The sequence below is a fragment of the Sciurus carolinensis genome, chromosome 17 (genome assembly GCF_902686445.1).
Source record: "Sciurus carolinensis chromosome 17, mSciCar1.2, whole genome shotgun sequence".
In the NCBI taxonomy this organism is placed as follows: Eukaryota; Metazoa; Chordata; class Mammalia; order Rodentia; family Sciuridae; genus Sciurus; species Sciurus carolinensis.
The window spans coordinates 55,962,557-55,975,525 of NC_062229.1; the positions used below are offsets into that span (position 1 = coordinate 55,962,557).

The 12,969-nt window shown below is 43.3% G+C and overlaps 1 protein-coding gene across 5 annotated transcripts in view; it reads left to right on the plus strand.

The window, feature by feature from the left end:
* The first annotated feature begins 471 nt into the window (after positions 1–471).
* Sfmbt1 (Scm like with four mbt domains 1) overlaps positions 472–12,969 on the plus strand; it is a 160,133-nt gene continuing 147,635 nt past the window's right edge. The window contains exon 1 of one of the 5 annotated variants that reach the window (XM_047530992.1): positions 472–680. Coding sequence is in view for 1 of the 5 variants with exons in the window: in XM_047530993.1 (XP_047386949.1) it covers positions 1,060–1,342 (283 nt within the window). In the remaining 4 variants the exon portion in view is untranslated. Of the gene's footprint in view, positions 681–865; positions 1,343–1,925; positions 2,066–2,105; positions 2,220–12,969 lie in introns of those variants that run through there. The other 4 variants (XM_047530993.1, XM_047530989.1, XM_047530990.1 and 1 more) reach the window with 4 other exon arrangements.

Here is a 12,969-nt window from a genome sequence, read left to right on the forward strand (position 1 = left end):
GCACACTGCGGGTAACCCAGAACTTCTTGCGGTGAGGGCGCTTCCTTCTCCCTGAAAGGCAGGAGCCATCAGCGTCTTGACCGAGATCTTCTACCAAGGTTCCGGAGTCTAGTACTGCACTCCCGGTCTCACTGGCGCCAGGACTCCCTTCTGGGGGAACTTTCCTGATCAGGTGTGTGTGTCCCCCAGGTGCATCTTCGCTTCAAGGGGGAAGGGACGAGGTAAGGAACGTAGCCGCCCGTGGGCACCTTGGACTGCGAGGCTGACGCAGCTACCTTTTGAGCTCCTGATTTCACCAGGGCGCGGAGCTCTCGCTCAAATTCGGCAACTGTCCTGTGCATCTTCGTCAGAAAAACTCAGATTTACAGGGCGCCTTCTGGGGAAGCCTGGAGACATCGGGTGCGCCTAAAGGCCCGAGTCGGACTCGGTAGAGAGAAGGCACTTGGGTGCCTTTCGTGATCTTGAAAATGACGCGCCGGACCCCCGACGTGGGGCAGCCTTCAGGCGGCTACAGGCGCCCATCTGGAATCCCGACGCTTCTGGGTCGGTATCTCTGTTAATGCCATCTTGCCCTGGGCGGTCACGTGCGGGCTACAACAGCGCGCTTCATCCCGACAGGGACACCAGGAAAGACCCCCAGGACTCCACTGGGTTCCCCGTGGCTCGATCAAGAAGCCGAGGTAGGCCCTTCCTTCCTGAATCAGAGCAGAGCCTGGACATGCGCTGGGTCCTTGAGAGCGCATCTCCCAGTCGGGGCCAGTCCGCACCCCGCCATAAAGCCGTCGGGGATCCGAGGCCCCCGCCTCGTGCCCTGCGCCACGGCCTCCCAGGCGTCCTGGGAGAGGTGCCGGCTAGTCGTGCGAGCGGGGGCGGCGGGAGGCGCTGGACCCTAGCACCCCAGCTCGCCTACCCCTCGCTTCCTGCGTAGCCTGGGCCGGGCCAGCAGACGCTCCGGCGGGCGCGGGGAGGCCGGGCCGGGGGCGCCACGCGCACGGCGCGAGGGGCGCGGGCTGCCGGGAGGACCGCGGAGCCGGGGCGGGGGTGGGGGGGCGCGGGCGCATGCGCCCTGCGCCCGTGCCATATTGGAATGAGTCGGAGCGCGGAGCGCCGCCGCCGCCGCCGCCTCCGCCGGAGCGCGGGTGGAGGGGGGCGGGGAGAGCTGCCGGCCGCCCGGCTCCGCCGAGCCCAGCAGGAAGGAGGGCGCGAGCGGGCAAGCGCGGGCGGCGCGAGCGGAAAAAGCGCCCGCGCGGGCGAGCAAAAAGAAGGAAAGAAAGAAAGAAACGAGCGCGAGAGGGGGAAAAGCGAGCGCTAGAGCGAGCGCGCGCGCGAAAACTCCCGGCAGGTAAAAAAGCGGGGCCGCTGGCTGGGCCTTCCCGCGCGGCGGCCTGAAGGGGCGGCGGCGGCGCCGGGGCGGGAGACTGCGCGGCGCCCCCCTCGAAGCGGCCGCGCAACTTTGCCAACGGAAAACCGCCGGGAGCTGGCGGGCGACGGGTGCGCGGGCTGAGGCGCCAACGGGCGGCGGCGGCGGCACGTTGGGGGCGGGGGCGGGAGGGGGGAGCGCGGCGCCCGCGCGCGGCCTCGCGCGGTCCCGCGCGCCGGTCGGCCGGGCTACAGGGGCGCGCCTGGCACCCGCCGCGGCAGTGAGCGGTGGCGGCGGCCGTCGGCCCCGGGCCGGTAGCGCAGCGCGCGTCAGCCCCCAGGAGGCGTGAAAGGAAAGTGGTCGGGTAGCCGCAGCAGCGGACGCCCAAGTTCCCCGGCGCACTGGGCCCCCCGCGCGCCCCTCCCCGCGCGCGCCCCGCGCTCCCGCCCGCCGAGCCCCCGCGGACCCGCCCCCCGGGCTCGCTCCGGGCGGGGCGCGAACCCGCAGCAGGGGCTGGGCGCGCCGCCCGCGCCGCGGGTCGGAACTTCGGAGGGCCCAGGCGGTTGCGGAGCGTCTAGCGGTCGCCGCAACCGGTTGCATAGCCCGCCGTTGTGAAGTGAGCGGGCCTCTCGGGCTCTGCAGATCGCCAGGCGCCGCTGGCCGACCCCCTCGCGGACCTGGTCAGGGTCCCGAGGCACTCCGCAGGTCCGTGACCCTTTCAATTTCTGTTCTTGAAGTCTGATTTTGGATACAGAAAAGGAGGCAGTGTAGAGGCGAGTAGAATGTCCTGGGAATCAGAAGGCCTTCTCTATGCGGAGCAGAGACGCCTTGTGAGAACATAAATTCCCGCGGAAAGAATGTACGTTGGGTTAAGTTTTTCCCAAGATGTCAGTTGGTCGAGTGGGGTCTAAAACTAAGCCATCAGCCACAGGTCATCTGTAGCTCTTGCTTTGCACTGGGAGTGGGGTGGGACGCTCTGGTCTTAAGACTGGCTTTTATTTGGTGGGTGCTATTCCCAGCGGGTTACTCAAAGCAGTGCTGGTTAATGGCCCCGTGTGTGTGTGTGTGTGTGTGTGTGTGTGTGTGTGTGTGTGTGTGTGTGTGTGTGTATGCATGCATAGCCCTCCTCGGCAGTGATCTTTTTGAGAACCAAGTAACCATCAGAGATTTGAAAGGAAGTAAGGTGCATTTTGACACTATTTGCGTATGTCTTCTCCTCAACCACCTTTTAAAGATGTCATATTTAACTTTATGGCATCTGAAGTAAAATGTACAAACTGTTAACTTACCTATCATTTTGAGAGACTGGAGGAAGATGAGTGTGTCTACACGTGTATACTTTGGGGCCTGTTAACTGGTGTTTGGAGTCGTATGTTGAGTCCTTCTAGGCCACAGGTACACTCAGAGTTCAGATTTGTTTGCAGTTTCAGAAAAGTAACGGCCCGGTGGAAACGGGAGTGGCCAGAAACAGGAAACAGTTCTGTGACTACCGTTGTCATTGACTAGCTGCCTTATCTTGGGTACATTTCTAAACCTATGTGGATTTTGATTTTACTCATTTGCAAAATTAGGATAAATATATCTTTCTGTGTGCTTTTGCTACTAAAATTTGGTGACTTTTAAAAATGAAAGATGTTAAAAAATAAGTGTTTTGAATGGTTCCACATGAAGGTGCATCTTTATAAAATGCACCTTGGTGTCCATTCTAAATTTTTGTGATTTATTTGAATAAAGACATTTAAAAATGTATTTTAGTATGCTTAAGAAATTATTTTTTCCATGAGGTATAACTTATGGTAAGATCTTAAGAGTATAGTTCAAAGATTTTTTTATGTATCTATATGCCTTGATAACCACATTCAGATCAAGACATAGAACATTTTCAGGCCCCCAGAGGGCTCCCTTTGAGTCCCTTCCATTCATTATACCTGTCCCTTTCCCAAAGCAACCACTATCCTGACTTCGAACACCATAGACAAGTTTTGCCACAGAACAGGACCCTTTAGAAGCCGAAAGGGGAGCAATATTAATTAAACTCAAGGACAGCAGTTATGTAAACTTGGTATTATGGTCATTTTCATCATGATTCTGTGCTTTTATAATGACTGTTAGGGTTTTTAGTATCTAGAATAACTTAACATTCTGACCTGAGAGACTTTGTAGTCAGAAGGTAACTTTTTAGCAGATTTGGATCTGTGGTTCTTGGGAGTTCTTTTGTTCACAGACATTGTATTATTATGTTACTAACCATATTTGGAATACAGGTGTATTTGTAGAGAGTAAGTGTGAAGGATGAATCAGGAATTTCCCAACAAGTCAGAGTTTAAAGTGTCAGTAGTTAAATTAATTTCTTGTTTGCCCTGTCTCCGGGCACACACCTGTTATCCCAGCAACTCAGGAGAAGGAAGCAGGAGGATCACAAGTTCAAGGCTAGCCTCAGTAAGTTAGGGAGACCTGTCTTAAAATAAAAATTTTTAAAAAGACTGGGTGGTGTAGCTCAGGGGTAGAGTGTCCCTGGTTTCAACCCCCATTATCAAAAAGCAAATAACAACAATAAACCCTTAGGATTTTTGAGAAAATTGAATGAAAATTGATTTTTTGGGGGGTTCAGTGAATTAAGGATGTGGGTATAAAGTGTTTTTTTTTTTTTTTTTTTTTTTTTTTGATGCTGGGGATTGAACCCAGGGCGTTGTGCATGCGAGGCAGGCACTCTACCAACTGAGCCATATTCCCAGCCCAGGTATAAAGTTTTTAATGAACTTTTTAAGTGATAGTCATTAACTCGATTTATATATGCAGGATATTTATCTTGTTTATCAAATCGTTAAAATTCTAAAAAGGAAATAAGGTAGCTAAAAATTATAAGGTATGGATTTTTACAAGAGTTTCAAAATGATTAGGATGCTCTTTTGTATTACACCTCAATTTGGGAAAGTTTTTTTTTTTTTTTTTTTTTAATATTATCCAACTGAAGCAAGTATGCAGCAATTTACTTATAGTTCTTGAATACCTTTTAATGTAGCCTTTCTGTTCTTTCTTGTTTCTACTGCTAAAGGAAAGAAGTTAAAAGTGTAAGTGAATTTTTATTTTGTTAGTTTCTAACAAAGGCCTATGTTTTTTACTGTAAGGAAGTGCATATGATGGAAACTAGGAACAGTCTGAAGTCCTTCCTATGTTAGGGATATATGGGGGAATAGTTCACAAAGTTCAAAGGTTTTCTTTTGTGAAATTATTTCACTGAAGAATTCTTTCTCTGTTTAAGTTAAACAACCAGTTGATGGGTCAACAACTAAGCTGGATTTTTCTACTGTACCCACATTTATAGCACCATTAGCCAAGAGTGTATTTTGATGATTTAGCTGTTGTAGAGCTACCATTTTATTTTATTTTTTTTGACTATTTTTAGATTTCTGGTTTTTCATTATCAGATTATTTAAAATTTGTTAAATCTTTAATAGATGAACTAAAGAGACACAAAATAAGAAACAAACATGAGAGGGAATTTCCTAACTGGGTGTGGTGACACATGCCTGTAATTCAGGCTACTTAGAGGGCAAAGGCAGGAGGATCCCAAGTTTGAGGACAGCCAGGGCAATTTAGTCATACCCTGTCTCAAAATAAAATTAGAAAGACTGGGGCTGTAGGACAGTGGTAGGGCATTTGCCTAGCATGTACAGGTTCTGGTTTCAGTCCCTACTACCTTAAACAAAAAACAAAAAAAACAAGAATTTCCTCTTTTTTATATTTGTTTCTTTGTAAACGCTGATTTTCCCTTTAATATCCACAATCTTACTGCATCTGTCAGGTACTTTTGCTTTCACAATAATAACTACAACAGGGTTAGCTATGAAATGGTGATGTAGCATCACATGTCATTTTACTTTAAAGTAGGTAGGAAGGTGAACTGTCCTTTGTTTTTAATTATGAATTCATGTTATGTTCATATTAAATGAATACAGTATACAAAACAGAAGACTTTTAGATAGGTTTTTTGAATGCCAAGTATTTTTTACATTAAAACTTCCTTATAACTTCCCAAAACTTTATTTTCTGGAGTAGTTTAGCTGATAACCAATATTATAGAGTAACTTAAGTGAGAACAAAAAAAAATGTAATAGTAAATGGTACATTTGTTATCTAACTAGGGTGTCTTATATTTGAAAAAAGTATTTCTCTGATACATAGTTATTAAATTGGATGAAATTGGGAATTTTGTTTCCTGGGAAATTTTGAACCTTTATACTTTAGGGAGGGGGGTTTTGATGGTTTCGACTCTACCATTCTTCAACTGATTCTAGCCCCACTGGAAAATTATTTAAAATAGAAAGGATGTGGTCAGGTTGTTGTAAATTCATGTGTAAACTTTTCAAAAGTGGGAGGAAGAATAAGTACAAAGACAAGTTATTTATAGAAAAATTATATGACTTCACCACAGAAGTTTTAACAAGTTTTATTGTAAACCTTTTCCTATAACTCAGAGGCAGCTGAGAATTCGTATATAATTATTCTTCTAGTCTCTTTTATTCAGGAGGATGTTTGTAAAAAACTTATTCAACTCTTTGCCTTCAGGTGATCACCTAGGACTTTAAGAGCAAAAAGTATAGTCTATCTATTGTGTTAAATGATATTAAGTCCCTGTTGAATTTTGTGGTTTGATAGTTGAATAACTTCAGTGAGCCTAAGACTTAGCTGCATGGAGAGGCTGTAAGGTGGCATTTTTAACTTGGTATCCAGCGCTGCATGCATCGGTTCATTTTTGATGTTTTTGCTTTGTTAAGTGAAAGGTTAATTACTAATCTGATTTGGGGGTAGATAGAGTAAGTTGAAAGCATCTGCTTTGTAGGAGAAGGTTGAGTTCTGTTCTAAGAAGGTATTTGGAAGAGGGTCTTAGATAAGAGAAGGTGGGCCATTGGCAGTCAAAAGTGGGATGGCCAGGCTTGGTGGAACATTCCTGTAATTCCAGCTACTTGGGAGGTTGAGGTAGGAGGATACCATGTTGGAAGCCAACCTCTGCAATTTAGTGGGATTGTCTCAAAATAAAAAATAAAAAGGATGTCAGGGTGTAGTTCAGTGGTAAAGCACCCCTGGATCCAATCCCTAGTGCCACCAAGAAAACCCCCCAAAATAAACAACAAAAAAAAGTGTAGGCCTGGGGTGGTGGTGCATACCTGTAATCCCAGAGGCTTGGGAGGCTGAGGCAGGAAGATCTCAAGTTCAAAGCCAGCCTCAGCAATTTATCAAGACCCATATGCAACTCATTGATACACTGTCCCTAAATAAAGTACAAAAAAGGACTGGGAATGTGGTTCAGTGGTTAAGTGCCCCTGAGTTCAATCCCTAGTACCAAAACAAACAAAAATGTGTGGAATGACATGAGATGGGTTGAGAAATTTAGCAATTGTTAAAATAACTGAAGTTTTTCTTGTTGATATCCAATTTAATGTGTTAACTAGCAAATCATTGAGTTCCAAATTATTACTTTTATATCGGAAGAGATCTATTTATTTATTTATTTATTTATTTATTGTACTCGGGATTGAACCTAGGAGTGCTTAATTATTGAACCATATTTTATTTATTTATTTATTTATTTATTTATTTATTTATTTATTGTACTCGGGATTGAACCCAGGGTGCTTAATTATTGAACCACATCCCCAAGTCCTTTTTTTGTTTAATATTATTTTAAGATGTTGATAGACCTTTATTTTATGCATTTATTTTTATGTGGTGGTGAAAATTGAACCCAGTGCCTCACACATGCTAGGCAAGTACTCTACCACTGAACCCCCCAACCCCAGCCGCCCCCCCTCCCTGTCCTGTCCTTAAAAAAAACAAAAACAAAAACAAAAACAAAAAACCTCTCCTTTTATTTTGAGACAGGGTCTTGCTAAGTTGCTTAGGGTCTCATTGAGTTGCTGCGGCTGACTTTGAACTTTCCCTCCTCCTGCCTCAGCCTCTGAAGTTGTGGGGATTACAGGTGTGCACCGCTGCACCCGGCTCTGATTTTATTTTTTAAGAGAGAAAAAGTTTATTTCATGGTTTCAGAGTTCTCAGTCCAGAGACAACTGACTCCAATGCTTTGGGCTCAAGCTGAGGCAGCAAACATTGGGGAAGAGCCCAGCCAAGGAATGCTGCTCTGTTCATGATGTGGTCAGGAAGCAGAGAAACCCGAGAGTTTTTAAAAAGTATCTAAGGTACCAGTCACAGTGGTGCATACCTGTAAACTCAGCAACTAGGAAGTCTGAGACAGGAGGATCTTAAGTTCTAGGTCAGTCTCAGCAACTGAGTTTTCTGGTATCCCACCAGCCACTTGAGGATAGCACTTAGGGAGATGTTCCATCAAAGAAATCACAGCTTGTCTAGGATTCAGAGCTTCTGTAAAGTCTTCCTTCTTGGACTCTCCCAGGCCAGATTAAACCAGCCTTTGCCCTTGGCGCTCACAGCATTTTATTTAACTCTTAGAAATATTCCAATCATAATTATTTATTCTATCAGACTGAGCTCAGGGTTTGAGAGCCTGTTTTATTCTTCATCAGTACCTTGTATACAACCTGGCATAGGACAAATACTAAATAAATTATAACTGAATGAAGGCACAGAAGCAATATGGCAGCACTACCATTTGTAACATTATTTCTACTTGAAAATGTATTATGTTCTGAATAAGAAATGGTTATGTTTAATCAGATTCCATTTTGTCATTCCCAGGTTTAGAACTGGTGTGTAATTTTCTGTAGTAATTTTAATAAAATCCAAATTCCTTGTGTGACTTTAATGCCCTTTGTGTCTTGTTCCCTGCCTTCCTCTACCATTTTCAGTTACTTTCCCATACTCCAGACACATGGCTTTTCTGCCCTGCTCAAGTTTCTTATACTTGGTTCCTTTTCACAGTGGAGAGTTCAACCCAATCATGAAGCCTTTCCTCTCCCTTCCCAAAACATTATTTATTTATTTATTTATTTGGTGGTGGTGGGGTTTGAACCCAGGGGCACTTAACCATTGAGCCACATCCCCAACCCTTTTTAGTTTTTTCTATTGAGACAGGATCTCACTAAGTTGCTAAAAGACCTTGCTAAGTTGTTGAGGCTGGCTTTGAACTTTCAATACTCCTGCCTCAGCCTCCTGAGCCTCTGGAATTAACAGGCGTGCACCACCGCACCTGGCTCATTTAATTCTTAATAAAATGCTTTAGAGCCACATTTAGAGAATATTAAAATCTATGTACCTACTTCAAAGAGTTTTCCCCTGTTGTTTCCTGTGGGGGAAATAAAAATTCTCTATTGTTCCTTGAACCCAGTGCCTCACACATGCCAGGCAAGCGCTCTGCCACTGAGCCGCGACCCGGCCCATGATATTATAGTTTAATTACAAACGTTCAGAATGTTTTTTAAGATAAGAAACCAGTATTTTGTCATATTTCACTTCTTGAAGTGTCCATTTTCTTAAAGTTTTAGGCTAGCGAAGTTCCTTCTCTCAACATTTTAAAAGCATTTAACTTTTTACTTTTTCTAAGATAACTGCGTATCTTTAGATGTTTAATAATGCATTTGCATTAGTAAAACTCAAGTTGAAGGACATTAGCTCCCGTCTTTTTGCTTTACTTTTTGTGGTGGTAGTTACAAAGAGGCCTTCAACAGCTTGATTCTTCATGGGTGTGAGGTGGAGTAACTCCACTTCCGCTGACCTGGGATGACTGATGAGAGCCTATTATTTGCAGGTACATGAGCTGCTGGTTGAGCTTCAGAAACCAATCTGTGGATCGTCTTGCCTTCTACTAGTGTTAATGAATCCGTGCTCTTACTTATCAGGAAGCCCTGATGACAGCTGTATCTGGATAAGGACTTGTGGTTCCTGAGGGTGGAGTGGGGGGGAGGGATTTTCAGAAGTAGAAGAGGGTTCCCTAGGCTTAGGCTTTGCCTGTCATATCTCCTACCCTCATCCTCCTTGGAAATGGATAAGTTTGGGAAATTTTAAAACTATATGAGGGGAAATCCTTTACTGAATTGATGCCTGGGGTGAATTTAGGAAATTTGAACTCTTCAATAAATCTGAATAGTTGAGAAACAAAAAATTTTGAGCCCAAGACCTCAGTGTATGTTGCTTATTATAAATTCAGTTAATTTGCTTTTGTATTTTGGTTTTGAGGAAATTGCAGCAACAAGGATTGGTTAATATTATATCAGTTTCTGATTTTTTTTTTTTTTATTTTGTTCATTGACGGAAATACAGCTAAAAAGTTGATTTTTATCTGGGCTGTCTGGGTTATTTGTAAGGAATTTTAACCACATGTTCCTGTTCTAATGTAGAATTCTCAAAGAAACTAGATTTGGAATCTTGAGGCATTCTGTGGTTAAATCTTACAGTATTATATATCTCAGGCTGTAGATATAGCTCAGTTGTAGAGTGCTTGCTTAGCATGCATGTGGCCCTGGGTTTGATTCCCAGTACCACAAAAAAACAAAACAAAATGTTATGCATCTCATAAATCCGAGCTCTTCTTCATTTCCCTTTATGAAAAGAACTTCAGAATACCTCTTAGCATATATTTATACTCCTTCGATACCTCCTGTGCATACTGCCATTTTCTGTAAAGTGCTTTCTTGAAAAAGTGCATTTTAGCTTTCTGTTACCATACAAATACCTGAAATAATCAACTTATAAAGAGGAAAGGTTTATTTTGGCTCTTGGTTTCAGCCATGGTTTCTTGGTCCATGGCTTTTGGGTCCCTGACAAGGCAGTATGTAATGGTAGGAGTGTGTAGTAGAGCAGGTGGCTCATTTTATGGTGGCCAGGAAGCAGAGAGAAGGAAGAGAACCAGGTCATACAATCCTCTTCAAGGGCATGCCTCCAATAATCTAACTTCCTTCTATTAAGCTCTATCTTTAAAGGTCCCACCACCTCCCAATAGCAACATGGACTGGGGACTAAGCCTTCAGCAACATGGACTTTTTGGAGAGCATTCAAGGTTCAAACTATAATAGCGTGTAACAGTTCATGGTGGTATAGTCTGTTTTTTTTCCACCATGGTAGTATATTTATTTCTAGCCCATGACTATTTTGTCCTTCCCAGAGAGTGCACACTGAGCCAGTGTCAAGCAGATTGGTCGTTCCAGGAGCACTGGTGCACTTTCCTGCAAGCTCAGAGTGATAGATGGGGCTTTTCTGAGTACAGTGTGTTTGCTGTACTGTGCCTTCTTTTTGGTCATTTATTTTGCGTTTTAGCAAGTAGTTGCTATCATGAAGGTAAACAAAAGGATGTGACTTAGAGAGTTGTACTCCTGGCAAGGAAACAGTTTTACACTAAATGTCAAAATTTAAATTGAAAGAGCTCTAAGTTATCCTCAAGGAGAGATTTGAGAAAAAGAAATATAGAAGTCAGCACGCATTAGGGTTAGTCAAGTTTTTTGTACAGAGAAAGACTTTGTAAACAACAGGGCAGTCTGACAAGTTGGACCATCCTATGTTTAAAGAGCAAGTGGAAAAAAACAATAACTTGAAGGCATGTTTTAACTTCACAGGTTTCAAGAGAACTGAAGAGCAAGCAAATTGCCTATGAATGATGCCTTAACAAATTTACACTGGGCTCTGACTTTAATACCTTCCCTGATTCTTCCATCCATTTTTGTTGAGAAAGGTAGCTGCCATTTGCACACACAGACTTAGTCAGAAATAATGGACCTTTACTGCACTTGGCAGGCACTGAATTTCCTTCTCTTGTGAAAATGACAGTGCTTCTGAAGGCAGTACTGTTGGTAAGTTGAATTGTTCTTACTCATTAGTGAATTGGGGTACCATTATCTGATAACATAGAAATTCATTTGGCAAACACAATAGCCGTGATGTGAAATCACTGGTGCCAAGGGTTTAGGGAATGCAAAGTTAAGTAGGTTCAATGTCCTTGAGAAGCTACAGTGTCCCAGGATAAGACATGATAGGGAAGAGCTTATTTTTAAGTGCTGTGAAAAGTGTCTACTATGGAAGATACACTGATGGAGGTATGGGAATGGGCGAAAGTCTTGGTAGGATATTGTTTTCAGAAACAATTTTTGTGGAAGTAAAGGCCAGATAGTTAAGTGTTTTGTGAATACTTGTTCATATATTGTTAGTGTAAACATTTTAAATATAGGCTATAATATTTCAGGTTTTAGAAAAAAACTGTAAAATTAGAAAGTAACTCTTAATTTTTTTCTTTTAATCCCTTTTCAAGTCTTTATCTTTAGGCTGCCTCCTTCTAAAGTGATTATCTTTGGTGAGATTGTTGCCCACTTTTCCCCTTTGAGAGTAGCAGAAACAGAGTAGCAGCCACTGTGATCTCAGGGCTTTTTTAATTTTAGGCAGGTTCACAGGGACCTGCCTGGGACTAGAGCAAGCAGCTCAGACACAGGGAGAGAGGGTAAACTCTATTAACTTGTGTCTGTGAACATGCAGCTTGGCAAGAATTACAGAATATCCTAAATGGGCCTGGAGTTTAAAAATTCATAATATCTATTGGGTTCCTCTGTTTGATCTTTAATTACTGAGAGAATTATTATGCTGGGTGCTTATGTTGAGTCATTTGCCATTTGATTTATGGTTCTGTATGTTTTTATGAATTTTCTAGTATAGTAAAATATTTTTAGTATTATTGTTTTTTGTGGTACTGGGGATTGAATCCAGGGGTGTTCTATCACTGAGCTATAACCTCAGCCCCTTCCTTTTCTTCTTCAACCCTTTTGCTATGTTGCCCAGGCTGACCTTGAACTTATGATCCTCCTGCTAGCCTCCTTAGTGACTGGGATTACAGGAGTGCACCATTGTGCCCAGTGCTGTTATTAATTTAAAAAGCGAAACTGAAGCAACAATAGGTGTTGGAGAGGATGTGGGGAAAAAGGTACACTCATACATTGCTGGTGGGACTGCAGATTAGTGCAGCCACTCTGGAAAGCAGTGTGGAGATTCCTTAGAAAACTTGGAATGGACCTACCATTTGACCTAGCTATCCCACTCCTCGGCCTATACCCAAAGGACTTAAAATCAGCATACTACAGATACAGCCACATCAATGTTCATAACTGCTCAATTCACAGTAGCCAGACTATGGAACCAACCTAGATGTCATTCAATTGATGAATGGATAAAGAAACTGTGGTGTATATATATATATATATATATATAATGGAATATTACTCAGCTATAAAGAATAATAAAATTATGGCATTTGCAGGCAAATGGATGAAATTGGAGAATATCATGTTAAGTGAGATAAGCCAGTCTCAAAAATCCAAAAGACGAATGATCTCACTGATAAGCGGATGATGACACGTAATTGGGGGTGGGAGGGGAGCAAGAATGGAGGAAGGAGGGACTGTATACAGGGAAAAGAGAAGTGGGAGGGGTGGGGGGAAGGAAAAAAATAACGGAATGAATCAAATATCATTACTATATGTAAATGTATGAATATGCAAATGGTATGCTGTTACTCCATGTACAAACAGAAACAACATGTATCCCATTTGTTTTCATTAAAAATAAATTAAAAAAAAAGTGAAACTGATTTTAGCAGGTGTTGGCACATGCTTGTAATCTCTTGGGAGGCCGATGCAGAAGGACTACAAGTTTTAGGCCAG